General features: G+C 50.3%; 1 protein-coding gene across 1 annotated transcript; it reads left to right on the forward strand.

Moving 5' to 3' along the window:
* On the forward strand, positions 1 to 16,598 carry LOC144734384 (uncharacterized). Its single transcript, XM_078616540.1, has 13 exons — positions 1 to 54; positions 2,980 to 3,035; positions 4,172 to 4,225; positions 5,060 to 5,090; positions 5,549 to 5,592; positions 6,037 to 6,110; positions 6,454 to 6,607; positions 7,209 to 7,352; positions 8,114 to 8,280; positions 9,541 to 9,699; positions 10,361 to 10,508; positions 11,025 to 11,175; positions 11,810 to 16,598. The coding sequence occupies exons 2-13, from the start codon at positions 2,987 to 2,989 to the stop codon at positions 11,925 to 11,927; spliced, it is 1,293 nt and encodes a 430-aa protein (XP_078472666.1). The 5' UTR covers positions 1 to 54; positions 2,980 to 2,986; the 3' UTR covers positions 11,928 to 16,598.

A 16,598-nucleotide genomic window follows, 5' to 3' on the forward strand; every position in this document is an offset into this window, starting at 1 on the left:
ACTCGCGTCACGTGAGCGCGCCTCGGCCAATCGCGCGCCGTCGTCTTGCCGGAGGTACCGCCCCCACCCACACGGCGTGCCGCGCGGCGTTTTTGTCCGCGGGCGGTGGTGGCGGAGAGAGACGTGGTGAGGAGAGAGACGTGGTGAGGAGAGAGACGTGGTGAGGAGAGAGACGTGGTGAGGAGAGAGACGTGGTGAGGAGAGAGACGTGGTGAGGAGAGAGACGTGGTGAGGAGAGAGACGTGGTGAGGAGAGAGACGTGGTGAGGAGAGAGACGTGGTGAGGAGAGAGACGTGGTGAGGAGAGAGACGTGGTGAGGAGAGAGACGTGGTGAGGGGAGAGACGTGGTGAGGAGAGAGACGTGGTGAGGAGAGAGACGTGGTGAGGAGAGAGACGTGGTGAGGAGAGAGACGTGGTGAGGAGAGAGACGTGGTGAGGAGAGAGACGTGGTGAGGAGAGAGACGTGGTGAGGAGAGAGACGTGGTGAGGAGAGAGACGTGGTGAGGAGAGAGACGTGGTGAGGAGAGAGACGTGGTGAGGAGAGAGACGTGGTGAGGAGAGAGACGTGGTGAGGTGAGGAGGGGACAGAAGAGGTGAGGAGAGAGGTGGTGAGGAGAGAGGTGGTGAGGAGAGACGTGGTGAGGAGAGACGTGGTGAGGAGAGACGTGGTGAGTAGAGACGTGGTGAGGAGAGACGTGGTGAGGAGAGACGTGGTGAGGAGAGACGTGGTGAGGAGAGACGTGGTGAGGAGAGACGTGGTGAGGAGAGACGTGGTGAGGAGAGACGTGGTGAGGAGACGAGGTGAGGAGAGGTGAGGAGAGAGACGAGGTGAGGAGGGGTGAGGAGGGGAGAAGAGAGAGTGCGGAGTAGGCGCGATAGTTTAGAGAAGGGAGAGTGCTTGGGATAGAAGATGAGAGGCAATTCGGGCCGGGTTCGTGACCTCTGGCACTGGACGATGTGTTGAGTCCTGGTGGAGTGAGCGGTCTTTGCAACCTCCTTTCTCGATCCACTGCTGGATGAGTGCCTCCCCACGCCGTGTGGGGTTGTGTGTGTGGGGGGTTATCGGCCACAAGTGACTCGTGCAGACAGCTATGGCTGCAGGGTCTGGTAGTACATGTTGTTTATGTCGTTTATTGTGAAAATTCCGTCAGTTCCTATGACCACTGTTACATTGCTTTCATGTTTGTTGTAGTACAGAGTTAGACTGATGGCCTTAATCTAAGTTGTTTTGTTGTTGTTTGACTCGCATCCCACTGGGATTTTTGCATACAGCGTTGGTCTACGGTGCTTTTTCAGCAATATTTTGCTGTCTTTTCTTGGATTTTCTGTTTGCACTTAGTCACTTTAAGATGTTTTCTTGTTCATGTTTTTGTTTTCTGTTTGTTGCGGTTGTACCCGATTCAAGAGCCGAATGGCTCACCGGGCGATACCTAATAAATTAACTTGAACTCAAGTGCAGCACGTGGACTCGTCGCCATCCGTCTCCAGTTGGTTGGGGATCGCGTGTTGCCCCCTCGCGCGCGCGCGTGGGTTGCGTTTCCTCCCACGTGTCTAATAAACACTCGTAATTACGTAACTTAACACTAGATTTGAAGCTTTCGTGACTGCAAGGATTCATACTCTTGGGTTTTTTGGGTAAAGTCACGTAGGTAAAAATATATAATAAAAGTAGAAATAATAGAAATAAAATTATTTAGAATCACATGATTTATCATTTTATTTCAAAATTTTTTATTTTATTACTTATTTTCACCTACGTGACTTTACCGAAAAAACCTAAGAGTATGTGACTTAACACGTCTTAAAATTAAATGAAAACCAACGTATCCGTGGTGGCTTTGCTGGGTAAATACGTTAACAATCAATTATTTTTACACGCTTTTATTTAACTCTATTGTTGTCGTATCCTCAAATCTTGTAACTCAATTTTAACCCACTTGCCAATGTGGTATCGACTGCAAACTTGGTATACTTATGTCATACTGATGACAATACTATATTCTATCAAAAAATATATAAAAATATTTGTAAACATTATTTTTTATATGTTATGTTTCAGCTTGGGTCTAATTGTCCACACTCAAATGTCGTTGGCTGTAAATCACCATGGTCCTTTACGTTATGGCAAACTTCGGGGCCACTTCCTGGAGTCGTGGAGTTCTGCCATTACGCTACATTTCATTAAAGCGTGTTTTTAAAAAAAGTATTTTTAAATATTACTTATTTTAACCTTGCTTCGCGCGTGCCGAGTGTGGTCATGGCTCATGATGACGATGATGATGGAAGCGATGAAGATTGTCGTAGTGATGACAGCGACATTGGTGATGGCCAAGAGCAGGCAACGTGTGGGGGCAATAGATGAGGAGGGCAACACCCATTGTACTGTACTATGCTCCCACGTCTACGCTTCCCGCGTTCACCCAACCCGGACTGACCGTTGTGGTGATGTAAATGATCAAATATCCCCAGCGACAAGCATTTCGAGGGGTTTGGGGAGCGGGGGTCTCATCCAGCAGTGGATTGAAAACACGGGCTACACATTACATTAGGCCCTCGGTTAGCAGTGACACCGGATAACGGGTTTTCGTGTAACGTTTCGCCTTCCATAGCGACCTCATGGTTTCGACTTAACATTGTGACGTCACGGTACCGTGTTTACGTTCTGCACGCGGTGCGCCAATTTCGGCCAATCCGAGCGCTCGTAAGTAGGGGCTGAGCCGTGCCCTCAGCCAATCGGCGACGCCCATTTATGAGCGTTTCGACTGACTTTGTTGACATTCGTTTTCTGCTTTGGGCAGTGGGAAAACAACTATAGTGCAGGCTCGGTGATTTTTTTAAAACTTATTTTTCAACTTCTAAGAGAATTCGATTACAGTTATTTTCGTGAACGGTAGTTTTCGTGGAACGGATTAAAAACGTTAACCGAGTGAAGACTAATTTTTGAGCTCATTGACTGCGTGTCACCCACTCACCTTGCAGTTACCAAATGGCCCGAAGGAGAAGCGTCATGCCCGTCTCCATCCCATCGGCGGAAGGTAATCAAATCGCCATGCATAGTCGCGCGTTTTTAATTCCCAGAAACGAGTCGATTCGGCCTCTTGACACATGGCGGCCGGTGGTAGTGCGTTTTATCCGTTTGTCACGGAGGCCTGTGTTTCAATTCTGTCAGACCACCCTGGTTACGACTGCAGGTTGTCAGTGACCGTGTAATATCGCTCGCGGTCTGCTTAGCAGTGGACGTTCAAGATCTGTTGACGTCGAAAGGAGCATTCTATCGTATGCGTTGGTGCCGTGGTCCAAATTGGCCAAATTTGAAAAAAATTATTACTGCACAAAGCTAACATCGCCCCTTCCTGTGAAACTCCCGCAAACTGTTAAACAGAGCGCATTCGTGACAACCTTCAGCTATAAACAAGGCGTGGGATTTTTTTTCGATTTAAAGCTTTCGTGACTGCAGGGATTCATCTAATTGGTTCTTTCGGTAAAGTCACGTAGAAGGAAAATAATTAAAATAAAACATAATAAAATAATTCTCACGACGTTTCGGCCACAACGCAAGCAGCCGTCTTCAGGTGGAGAACAGGTCTGTCGAGAAGAGAATTCGACTCTGCCTTCTCGACAGACCTGTTCTCCACCTGAAGACGGCTGCTTGCGTTGTGGCCTAAACGTCGTGAGAATTATTTTATTATGTTTTATTTTAATTATTTTCCTTCTACGTGACTTTACTGAAAGAACCAAGAAGAAGGCGTGGGATACCAAACCAAATCGATTATTATCAAATTATCCTAAATGTGCCCGATCAGGGCCTAGGTTGCTTTTTTGTCTTCAATTTAATGCAAATAAAGCGGTTGCTGCACTGAAAAACTACAAAACTGGGACTGCCTGACAACATGCTGCATCTGCTCCGCTTGGAGATGCAGCGAACAACATGTCAGAATCGTTTTGTTACACTGTTTCAGTTTTGCAGTGTAATTTGCCTTTTTAATTTTTCCCCAATGAAAAGTTTCAGGGGTGCTCCCAATAAAAACCCCCCTTGTAAGCGGGATGCGGTTTATACTCACCCGCGCTATTGTGAGGATGCACACCGCGTGCTTTTTGAAGTCGCTGGACTGTCGCGTGGCGATGGTGCGCGTCAGACTTTTTATTTGATTCCCCCCCCCCTCCCGCCTAGACTCAAGTAAAAGTGACAACTCAAGTGGAGCAACCTCATCGGAGTCCAGCACAGGTACGCAAGCACTAGGGTCCCTGCTACATGGAGATTTTGGGCCGATTTCTTGTTAATCGAGAGGTTTTACCCGCTTGCTCATCTTCCAGTTGGACAAATATTTTACGGGATCCAAATCTTCACCTTGAATCACGATCACAGGCATGTGCCACATTGTCTGGCTGAAAGGTCATGTTTCAATTTACTCCCCAAGCCATCGCCATCTCTCACGATCCTACGATGTAATAATTCATCTGGTGCCTGTGCACGAGATAATTTTTTTTTTTCACGTCCGCGGCGACCGTATTCTTGGGCGCGTTTCCTCCTTGGCTGCCACTCCGTTGTTAGTTTCTCTCGCTAGCCATCTGCTAAATTCTGAATCAATAACTGTACGGCAGGTGTATACGGTAACCTTGTGTATATCCTTCTGTCTCATTATTTTCACATTTCAATTATCCTGGTGCATCTTGAATTGCGGCTTTCACACTGGGTGATGTGATTTTTGAAAGTCATGATGCTCTGCTAGATTTGTACTGTCTGATGAGTTTCTCGTCATTTAGGGAACGTGTTAGAACGGTCGGGTGTTTGTAATGAATTGCTTTTCTCGGAAAGCGCTGCATTGCCTCGCATCGTGAGTGCCCTTAAATGCATTTTCTGGGAAAGAGCCAAATCCCAGTTTGATCCATCATGCCACGAGGCGCACACTGCCTGCTTGCCTCCTCGCAGTGGTTTAATTTAAATCGCGTCCCCCTGGTCCGGTGCTTCAGTATCTGACCGAAAGGCCGATCATGTTTAAACGCAAAACTGTGTTTTTATGACTGAATAAAAAAAAACCTTGCTTGTTTTGATGTGCAGGTCTGCAGAATTCTGACTCTTCGAACGCAAAGTAAGCAATTCTGCTTATTGGGCAAAAATATTGATTATTCACACACTATAGCAGGGGAACATGGCATTAGCAATACATCTCATTGAACAATGCATTAATTAGGACCGGGTTCTGCAGCTATATATTTGTACTGGCTAGTCGACGTGATGCAGGGCGTGTGGGAAGGTGCTGCCCCCTTCTGTGTCAAGCAGAGCTCACCCGAATATATCTCGGAGGTAGCTTTGTGATATCCGCTTACATTGGCTCTTCTTTTAACCCGTTAGCTTTGCTCTGCGAGAGTTCCGACTGGCTACTCCGTCTCTTGACATGACGACTCTTGATTGCCTTCCTGTGATCGAAGCGTCGTGTTTGTCAAGCGAAAATGCCGGGGTGCCTCCGGCTCTTTGCCACGAGTATTCATTCGTCCAGCGGACGCCCTAACGTGTATTAAGCGTCAATTTGTTTTGCTCATTTTCTAGAGTCATGAACAAAAAGAAAACTTCCATGATGCCCAGCATGCCTTGTAAGTAGCATTGCTCCGTGACTTCTAGTCAAGGTTCTGGGTCTACGTGCACATTGATACCCATGACCAAATCACCCAGAATGCGCCCAATCTTGGAAGCTAAGCGGGGATGACCCTGGACAGTGCTCGGATGGGTGTCCGCCACGCACAAACAGGTTATCATAGGTGGCTACAGGGCTACATCGTGGAGGGCAGTGCATCAAAATGCACTGTTACACTCTACTTATATGCTCCCCCATCTGTGTTCCCCATATTCTCAAACCTTTGCTGACCAGCGTGGTCAAGTATGGTCAAATGACCCCCAACACCCACGTGGCGTGGGCGTGCGGAGGCCCTCATCCAGAAATGGATTGATATATGGGCCGTACACGTGCACGCGTTCACAGAAGCAGAATTGCGTGTCCACTTTGGTTCTCATCGTGATTTCTTATTCCTGTCTCTTAGCGCAAGGCAGGAGTGTTCCATCGCGATACAAGCAGTCTGCTGCAAATGTAGCCGAGAGAGGCAACTTGGATAAAGTAAGTAATTGTTCAACACTATGCAAGTTAATTTCATGATTTTCAATGTAAGATTCAACTTCCGAAATCACTTCACGTGAGACATGTTTTATCCGCATGCAAGGAAACATACTCTCCAACATGTTCTGTTGCAGATAAATATTTGTCACAAAAACACGTTCCATTATCGTGTAAATGATCAGAGAACGCTAAAATAATTTGCTGTTTAAAATCTGACTTTATATTAAATCCTCCATTTTTAACTCCTCAAACGAGATGCACATTCCCCGGAGCTGTGTCTTGTGTGTGTGTTTGTGCTTTGTGTTGATTCGTCCTGTGACGCACGATGGCTGCATGCGTGCAGACGTTGCTGGCCAACAAGTCGCTTGCCAAGCATGGCTATGCAGGCCGGGGCTTCAACCCCAGGCCTAGTTTGGCTGTCAAGACCAAGCCTGGGCCGCCCATGGGATCCGCCGTAAAGCAGGGCTCCCCCGCGCACAGCAAAAGATCCGTACCTGGTAACGATCGCTAGGCAGATGAATGATTTAAAGTACAAACGTATTTTGCACTTCTATCCCACCGTACGTAGCCAACTGCGCTAATGACGGTGACAGCCGACAGATTGCAAAGGACGTGCAATAGTGCATAAAGTTCATGGTGTCAATGTTACGACCATTGTGGTATCGGATAAGATGGACGGTTTACAACCTTATGTGGTATGGCGGCCCCCCAATATAGAGCACTGGCCCCCCGCCCCACACTTCCCCAGGAGGTTGCTCAGGCCACTACGCTAGAGATCACATGTCCCTGCCTTGAGTCACCATGGTGTTAGTACAGCATGTGTTTCACGATGTGCATCTTTTGCGTTAGTAAGGCATGTGTATCACGTGTATTAGTGTTTTGTGTTCGTAAAGCATGTGTTTCGCATTGTGTATTAGTCTGTTTTCTGTCGGTACGTCATGTTTCACCACATTTCTGATTAGTTTATCGGGCCACTCCAAAAACCTTCGTGGACCACATCTGACCCTACGTGCGCCGCCAGTGGAATAGCTCTGCTGTAGAGATGGAGCCCTTCCCTTAGTCCTGTGTTTCGTGTTCCCGGTGGGGTTGCGCGGCCAGGTTCGGCGGTGCAGAATCAAGTCTGCAGGAGGCTCACAGTGGCCGAGATCCTCCCGGAGTCCGACCACTCGCTGCTGCAGTCCACGCTGGATATGGGGCCCGATTTGTCGCTTCTGCCATCCTGGGATGTGTCGGCGCTGTCCAGTGAGATCTCACGTCCATACCTCCATCGCTATAACCAGCACCACCACCTATACCATAATTGCAATCATCACCTCCCACAACCACCTACAACCGTCATTACCACCATCGAACATAGGCAGGGAGTTGACAACACAGATGGCTGGGAGAAGGAAGTTTACTTGTGTAGCAGAGGGGGAATGAGTGATGTCTGACTTCGGCTGCATCACCATTACGATGCAAATCAGCCAGTTGATATTTCATGATTCGTGTTTCCAGATGTGGCCAAGTGGCTCAGGGCTCGGAGAACTGAGCTCGCACCACCTGAGATCCAGAGTTCGAATTCGGGTTCTGCCACCCGCAATTTAAAAACCGGCTTTTGACGTGTATAGTGTGGGTGGTCTCGGCCTCATCACCAATGATCACACATACAATGGAACGTAAGATTTTTTTTCTTCTTTTGCGTAGTTTCCAGCTCTGAGAATAATTAACTTTGTTTCACCGTCATGCCACAAACTTTTCTCTGTAACAGGGCAGTTGGGAAAGATCTGTCTCCCTACCGTGTGAACCAGATTGTCACTTGAAGAATGGATGTCAGAGGTAGTTCTTTGACATCTGTCACGAAGGGTTGTGCGCACTGCCTTGTGAGAGATTCCAATGGATTATTCAACTCTCGTCGTGACGCCGATGGTGCAATCGTGATAAAATCGTGGGGGGGGGGGGGTGGGGGGTGTAAGGAGTTGTCAATTTTACGACGAATCTGCACGTCGGACATTCATTGGCAGCGTTGGACGAGCCCAGGCGGAAGGGGAGCCAGGTGACGGCGCCCAGCGGCCGTCGAAAGACAGACGTTGGTACCCTGTCATACCAGCCGCAGAAGCGCACGTGGACGGACGATGACTTGAGCCTGCTCTACACAGACTACCTCATGTCTCTGTACACATACTTGCAGGTACGGTCCTGCATTGTAACCGCATTTCATCTTCCCTCCGTGTGTGAGGGTAAATGTGCATTTTTATCATATTCACCTTTTCTCCATTTCCCATTCTCTTTCCTCTTCCCTCCCCCCACCCCTATATGTATTCCATCCCCTGCCCTAACCTCTACTCAACCCTCTATCGTGGACGCCCATTCCTCATCCCTTTTCTCTTTGTTTTAAAGTATGTTAAGAATTATCATTATTATTACTAGGCTTGGTTACCCAAGAAGGTTTCAGAGTCTCAAGACTTTAAGGAGATTCCTGCCATGTGTTTGCAGTAGGGGTCGATACTGCCACTGTGATCCCAATTGAGTAATTTTTAGGTAATTTTTCCAGCATTGGGTATATTTGGCTAATTTACTAGCTACATTGTGTTTATTTGTTTAGCTTAATGGGAGTAAACCCATACTCCCACACGGAAAGCTTCCAGAGTTGGAACACAAACCCAGGCCCCTTCTCGCCGTATATGTGCACATACCCAGCCCTCTTGTCAATCCATTGCTCAATGATGGCCTCCCCATGCCACGCGATTTCGTAGGGGTGGGGTGGGGGGGTTGTTTGACCACACTTCACCTCGCTGGTTCGTTGCGGCTTGATGGAGGTGTCGAGCGTAAGGATACAGTACAGTGATTACATTTGCCCGCTCTACCCCCGCAACTTATAACATCGGTCACTTACCTTCAACCACTATCCAGGCTCAACTACTGCTTGGCTTGTGAGACCTGACGAGACCCGGGTACATTTCGGGTGATTTGGTCACGGGCTGTTTAGCTGTGTGGTTTGTTTAGACCCTTGGCGCAGGTCTTCATTGAACACAGACTTGGCGTTTATGGTTTTAAATCGAATCGTTCACTCAGTTTGTACTCTGTGTCTTAAGCACAGACCAAAGTTAAAAGGTGTGGAATGCGGAGGCAGTTTCATGGGTCGCAGTATCAGCAAGATGGGGCTTGAACCATTCACGCGCCATCTCATGTCTTCAACCGGGCCCACAACTTCATCGTCACCTTCAACCGCTTTGTCCACATCTGAGCGAGTTGTTGCACAAGGAGGTGTGGCCACGCCTCTTACAGCAGCATAGCTCCACCCCTTTCTGGCTGGCTCAACCCACCCCTGCCCACATCGGGATTGTAACAACCAATCGCATTTCGCAATTTGCGTCACGCGATGAAACGCGTCGCTAATGAAGCGCTGAGCGGACGTTGCACGCTGCCGGCTGGCCCTGTGCACGGCCAGGCCGACGAGGGGGCGCGGCGCGTGGAGGAGGAGGAGCGCGAGAGCCAACGCGGCCGCTTCAAGAGGAACGAGCGGCTGGCGCGGAAGCTGCAGGGGAAGCGGGAGCTAAGCGAGAGGCTGGAGCACGCCGTGCCCCTTAACAAGCAGCTCGCCCAACAAGTGCGTGTGTGTGTGTGTGTGGACGTGTTCTGCTGCTGCCCCCCGTGATCCCCCCCCCCCGCTCGCTGTGCTGTTGTCCGCCCCCACCTATCATGGTTGACCCTCATGATGCCCCCGCCACCCCAGTGCTGCCCAATGACTATGTTGTCACGTGTCTTGTTGTGTTGTGATAATGTGTTACGTGCAGGGAAGCGGTAGTGTAGTGGTTATGGTGCTGCGCTACACACCTGGTGACCCGAGTTGGATTCCTGCTCACGGTCAACATCGGTGACGATTTATCTGAACTGCTCCTGGGCCTCCCCCCTAGGTTGACTCCACCTTAAAACTGAGTACAGTATCTGTTGGGGTTGTGTAAACATCGGCACTGGAAGATAAAGGCGCGTGATGTTAGCCAACCATCCTCTTGTGCTCGCTAACAGCACTTGTCATGTGTTCAGCTTAAGGGTGTTGTAGAGAGCCAAAGTGATAAACACGAAATGGCGCTAAATAGACGGAGCCCTTTCGGCTAAGGCGATGATGTCACACGACATCGTGATGATGTCTGGCGACATCGTTCAAGGCGCGACGTAGCCTCGACTACGCGTGTTGGAATGCTCTCCACAATTCATTATTTTTTCTTCCTTATAATGTGGTTTAAAGTAACAAAAATATTTCCCCCCAGACGCAGGCGCTGTCTCCGCTGCTGGAGGTGCTGCCGGGCAGATTCAAAGAGTCGTACGGGGCGTTTGGCGAGGCGCTGGAGGCCACGAGACACAGCCTGCCTCTCCACAACATCCACGTGCCCGACCAGGACACGCAGGCTCTATCAGGCGAGCCAAGGCCACGTGACACACCCTGACAAAGTGGAGCGTCTGACAGAAACGCGCCAGTCACCTATTTATTCAAAGGCCCTGGCGGCAGGCGCTGTGCATTTTCGTGATGACCAAATCACCCGCAGTGTGCCCCAACTCGTCAAATCTCGGAAGCTAAGCAGGCTTGAGCCTGGATAGTGCTCGGATGGATGATCACCACGCATACAGCAGGTGTTATAGGCTGCTGCGTGGCTGTGTGGTGGGCAGGAGATGGCAGTGCAGCAGACTTTCTTGTTATACTCTACTATGCTGCAACGTTTATGCTCTCCACCCCCCCTCCCCTTCACCACCCTGAGCCAGCGTGGTGAAGTAAGGAGAAAACAATCCACGCGACCGACACGGCGTGTGGAGGCCCTCATCCAGCAGTGGACTGGAAAAAGGGCTCGAAATTATGTTTACGATTGCTATTATAATCCTATACCGCTGCTGCTGTGTTTGTGCGCACGCGCGCGTGTGTCTTTGCCCATTCATCAGAGCGGCTGTGCGATGTGTTGGCGGAGACCAGCGCGCTCGCGGCCAACGCTTCGGGGTTTGTGCGCGATCGCCTGCCCGGCTTGACCGACACCTCCGGAGCCCTGGCCGACGTCAAGCACGGCACGCAGGCCTGCGTGGAGGAGGAGGAGTGGTGAGCGACATGGCTTGCGGGCGAGCGGGTGGCCGGGCAGACGGCCGGGCGGGCAGGAGCCGGGCCGGACGGCAGACGTTATGACCGGTAGAGGAGAGGCAACGGGTTAGGGACGACAGTTCCCGCCCCCCCCCCCCGTGGTTATGGAAAGGCTGCCCTGAATGAAGCTTTTGCGAAAATCGGGATATTATTTTCTGGTCTCCTTCTCGACGCATAAGGGCAACAATGGGCTGGGCTACCTGAACAGTGGGCGTGGGGAGTACGCAGGGCCCTACGGGCGGTGGGGACGATAAAAGCAAGAAAGAGTGAGGCCACTTGCTGCTCCAGGGCTAGCGGTTGAGTGGAGGTGGCTATGTACGAATTGACGAGGCTGACACGGAGGGAGGGAGGGGCTGCCCGCTCACGGCCATGTGTCCCGGTTGAGCTCTCTCCTGCCCCCTCGGGTACTTCTTTCTATTTCTCCCCGAGCCTCCGAGCATGCAACGACAGATCGATTGAGCAACAGCGATTCGTAAAGCCCGCGACTCAAACGTCGAATCGATTCATCTCTGCATTGATTCGCGTACAGTTTACGCGCATTAATATTCTGACGACGGAGCGCTCTGCGTCTCCTACCCCGCTCTTCTTCCCCCAGCGTGGAGAAGGTGGTGCTGTCCCTCAACGCGCTCAAGCTCAAGGAGCTCTGCCTGCGGGTGCAGGAGGTCAACGAGGCGGAAGTGCTGCTCCTCCTCGACGGGACGCCGTCGATCTGACGCGTCTAAGGAGCCGGACCGCTCACCAGGCGGAGCCGTAGGGGCGCCAGCGAAAGACGGGGGCGGGGGGTGGCGTCTACCGCGATGTCGCTGGGGAAGAAAACGACAAAAAAAATCCGCTTGAATAAGCGCGGCGACCGCGAAAGAAATCTAGTTCCTGTGGAGTCTAAACACAATGACATTTCAAGATGCTTTCCATAAATGAGACGTAACATTAGCATAGAACGGGGGGCGGGAGGGGTGAGGGGAAACAAGTGAGAGCAAAATTGCGGTACAGCTTGAGACGAAGCAACCGCAGCCCAGCACCAACAACGAGCCTCAGAGATACTCGGGGTTGGCGAGCACGCCACGTCGCTCGCGACGACCGCCAGACTTTGCGACAACAAAACAATATTCGGTAGACTGATGGTTTTTTTGGGCAATGGCCCCTGCTTGAGAGCAGAAATGGAGGACACTTTGGCACGACCCTGACTTTGTCGCACTTCTCACAGCGAGTGCGCGAACGCTACGGCTTTTCCCGAGTTCACGTAACCAGTGCTCTTAGCGTTAGAGAAGTGCTCATGTTGTTTGTATGTGTGTGTAACTTTGGCGCTTTTTCCTAAGAATATTCTTGGCAGTTTAGCTCGGATAATGCCACATGTTGTTGTTGTCACCTTCATTGCGCAATGATTTGTGCGGTCACTTCTCGTTGGCCTCATGTGGAGCGACCGAGCAAGGAGAGAGATAGAGCGCGACAGAGAGATGAGAGAAAGATAAGAGAAATAAGAGACAGATGAGGGACAGATGAGAGAGATGAGAGACAAGAGAGAGAGAGATAAGAGACAGATGAGAGAGAGATGATGAGAGAGATGAGAGATAAGAGACATAGAAAGATGAGAAAAAGATGAGAGATAAGAGAAAGATAAATGAGAGAGAGATAATAGACAGATGAGAGAGAGATAAGAGAGATGATGAGAGAGATGAGAAAACAATGAGAGAGGTAAGAGACAGATTATAGAAAGATGAGAGAAATGAGAAAAAGATGAGAGAGATCAGAGAAAGATAAATGAGAGAGAAAGAGATGAGAGGCTCCAACCCCAACTCGCTCAAAGGGGAGCAGCGGACAGCGACCAACTGTGCGTAGTCAGGGGACACGGAACACTGCGAGGATCCAATGCACCCCCCTCCCCCTGCGCCCCCCCCCCCTCCGCTACAAGGTAAATATTGGAGCAGTGGATGTGCCCAGGGCTGCCTGCACAACAACTGCTGTCCCCCACGACGGAGCAAAACATCAACCCGGCTATGACAACGACGCGTCCCGCTGCACGGGTCGCCTCTCTGTCGGTGATGTGAGAAACTGTCCACAGTGTCCCCACAGAGATAAAGACCTCCCGTATAGCCTTCAACAGGCCTTTGGGACAAGTGCTGTTAGCGAGTAGCACCTATGAAGGCCGACTCGGGACACGAGGGGTGGGTGGCCAGAACAATGCCCGGCCGCCTTTGTCTCCCGAGTGGCGATATTTTCACATCGCTCCAGGTACTCATTTTGAGGCTGATGGCCGATTGCGGAATGGGCAGCCAGGTGACGACCGCCACGGAGATGGAGCGGGCAGATCTGTTCGCCGCGCGCGGTGACGAACGCGAGGATGCCCTCATCCAGCAGTGGACGGGGCATGGCTAATGACGTTGATAGATTCCCATGAGGCTCTGCGAGAACGGGTGGCTCAGAGGTCGGGGGTGGTGGGGACCGAGTTTGCAATTAACCCTCCTGCAGGTTCGGTAAATGCACGTGTGCACAATCTAAATTGCAAACAGCTTGGGATTAATTTCAGCCGGGGTCCGCACGGCTCGGCTACTCGGGAAAAATAGATATCTTCGCACCCGGCACACCACGTCCAGTATGCCTGTCGCTACGCCCGTGGGCTACTGGTCAGGTAACCTCTACTCCGCTTTACCGCCTGACAATCGGAAGGTTTCGAATTAAAACTCTGGTTGTGTGGTTGACTCGGCCCAAACTTTCCTCCTGGGTCGATTCAGCAAGTGCGACTTTGTGGGGGCTGTCAACAGTGGGTTGCCCTATGGATAGACTCGCTCCCGCCATAGCAATGTGTAATGTCCACCACTGATTCAGGGCTGTAAAACAGGAGATAAGAACGGCCTAAGGCTCCGTTGAGCGAGAAATGAACTTTAACCTTGACCGGGAGACCACGTGTACCGCCTTCAACGGCACCTTGACACGGAGAGTCCCTGACGTGGGCTCCGCTCGTTAATGATTATCACATCCGAGGCTTTCCCCGTATTGTTGCTGGTTAATCATTAGCTGAGGTCGCGGCCGGGCGTGGTTGCTGGCCACCCACCCCCTCGTGTGCCACAGTGCCGGCCTTCATAGGTGCTCGCTAACCGCACTTGCCCCAAAAAGTATGTGAAGACTAGACGGGGGGCCTTTGTCTTTGCGCCACCGCGCATCACGAGTGGTTACCACGGTGCTCATTGATTGACGCCTCGCCGATAGTTATTCTGATGGAGGCAATATCACAATCAAAACTTTGTACTGGAGGAATCCGATGAACCTCAAAGCTCGTTTACACATGTCCAGGACGTCATGTCCAGGAGCCAGATGCCAATGTCGAGGTGGTCTGGCATACGACGAGAGGGCTTCGGGAGAAAATTCGTCCGTGTAGTTTTGCTGTTTCTACCTCCGTTGAAGGAGCGTAGATTACGGTGGTTCGTCACGTGGTCCATATTTTTTGTTTTGTAATTGTCACAATCGCAGTGCCGTGGCTTGTGGCTTTAAATTTTCCATTCATAAAGTGGATGTGCGCATCGGCCTGGTGATGTTCTGATGCGGTTGATGTCTATCAACGCCAATGTCTTTGAGGAATGAGAAAGCCAGGACGCTTAAGATGTTTGGGCACTCAGCACCACTCTGTCCCCAGCACCACTCTGAGTGAGTTTTGTGTCAGATTCTCGGGTGGTGACAGCAGCGGCGCGATCCCAGAAGGCATTGCACTCGGAACTTGCGTCGCCATGGTTATTAGTTCTGACCGCGTTCTCCGCATTAAATGCATGCAAACCCCTGGACCAGGTTTCAACATGCAGTGCCTCATCAGCAAAGTCAGACTTTGTTTGAGGCCAATGCTGTCGAATTGCGTGGTCAATTTACGGCTGCGTGTGGTGGTGATGACGATATCAGCCACTGCGATGGGCTCTCACCACGTGTGGCCAGGTGGCCTCTGAAAACGAGCTAACAGCTCAATGGGCTTCACCTGGATTAAAATATACCTTTATCGTTGAGTTTAGCCTTGAGTGTTGTTGCCACGGTGATGGTAGTATTAACAATAGCCGGGTACAGGAGGAGGGGGCGGGTGGTTACAGAGGCAGATAACTCTTCAAACATTGCGCTCTGTCGCAATTCCCTTCGCCGAGTCGCACGATTAGGTTACTTCAGCGACTGTACAGGAAGCAGCGCTGGTTCGCGACCTCTCTCCCTACCGCACCCCTCATCAATGCCAATCCACTGCTGGATGAGTTCAGCGGAAGGTCACTGGACACGGACCGAATGGGGTAGTTGGCCGGGTCCGTAGCGCAGTGTGCTAACCACTGCCCCACCGCTCCATATGGTTTACCCCGTATTCTTGTGCGGGGAAGTTGAGTTTTCAGGTCCATACAGCGTACAGCCGTTTCAGTACGGGCAAAAAATGAATTTGTGTCGATGTTTTGTGTTTCTTCCTTGTGATGGGGCTTTGTAGGATAAACGTCGAGATTTATCAGGACACGGGGTGACCAATAGGGTCTGAATTGGTCTGTAATAAGGTCGGGGGCACTGATAATGGGTTCACAGGTTTGATGCCAATGCCAGTCCACTGCTGCACGAGTCCAGAAGGTCACTGGACACTGATGTCAGCCGTGGCCGGAGGAATACGGACCGAAGGGGGTGGTTGACCGGGTCCTTAGCGCAGTGTGCTAACCACTGCCCCACCGCCCCAATGTAATACTAATTAATAAATAATGTACAAGCACAGCGCCTGGTTTTTAAATCCTTTATATTAAGTTCACTTGCTTGCGCGCTTATGACCGTGCAAATCTTTCGGTCGTTTTTTAACCCATTTCTCGTGATCCAATCGAGCTGACATTTTGCACACAGACTCGTTGTGTGTGACAATTTATTTTCGTGAAAATTATTTTTCAAAATTTTACACTTTTTAGGAAAAAAACAATTATATTTAATTACCAATTGCTTAATGGTGGCAGGCAATCATCTGACCCATAGGTGGCAGCCATCTCAAGCCAGAGGACGAGAGGACTCTAGCCGCTACGCATATAAAGGATTTATAGTGAAAAACTTTGTTTTTACGGGTTAATTTTTTTCATCCATCCACTGCTGGGTGAAGGATGATTCAACCGCGCCCGTGTCTGTCACGGCGGGGAAGGGTTGTTTGACCATACTTCACCACGCTGGTCAACGTGGGTTGGTTAAATTGTGATTGGCACTGCAGGCCCGGTTATTGGCATCATCATCAGTGATAATCACTCCACTGCTGGATGAATATGGGAACTATTGTTTGCTTATTAAAAGGGTCTATGTTAGTTTGTGATATACCAGTGATTGTTTGGTTCAGGTTTGAGTGAAGGGCATGGTTAGATTTTTGTAATTAATAAAGGTTATGTATATTTATACATTCATAATCTAAA

The sequence above is a fragment of the Lampetra planeri genome, chromosome 51 (assembly GCF_965212315.1).
Source record: "Lampetra planeri chromosome 51, kcLamPlan1.2.h2, whole genome shotgun sequence".
Taxonomy (NCBI): domain Eukaryota; kingdom Metazoa; phylum Chordata; class Hyperoartia; order Petromyzontiformes; family Petromyzontidae; genus Lampetra; species Lampetra planeri.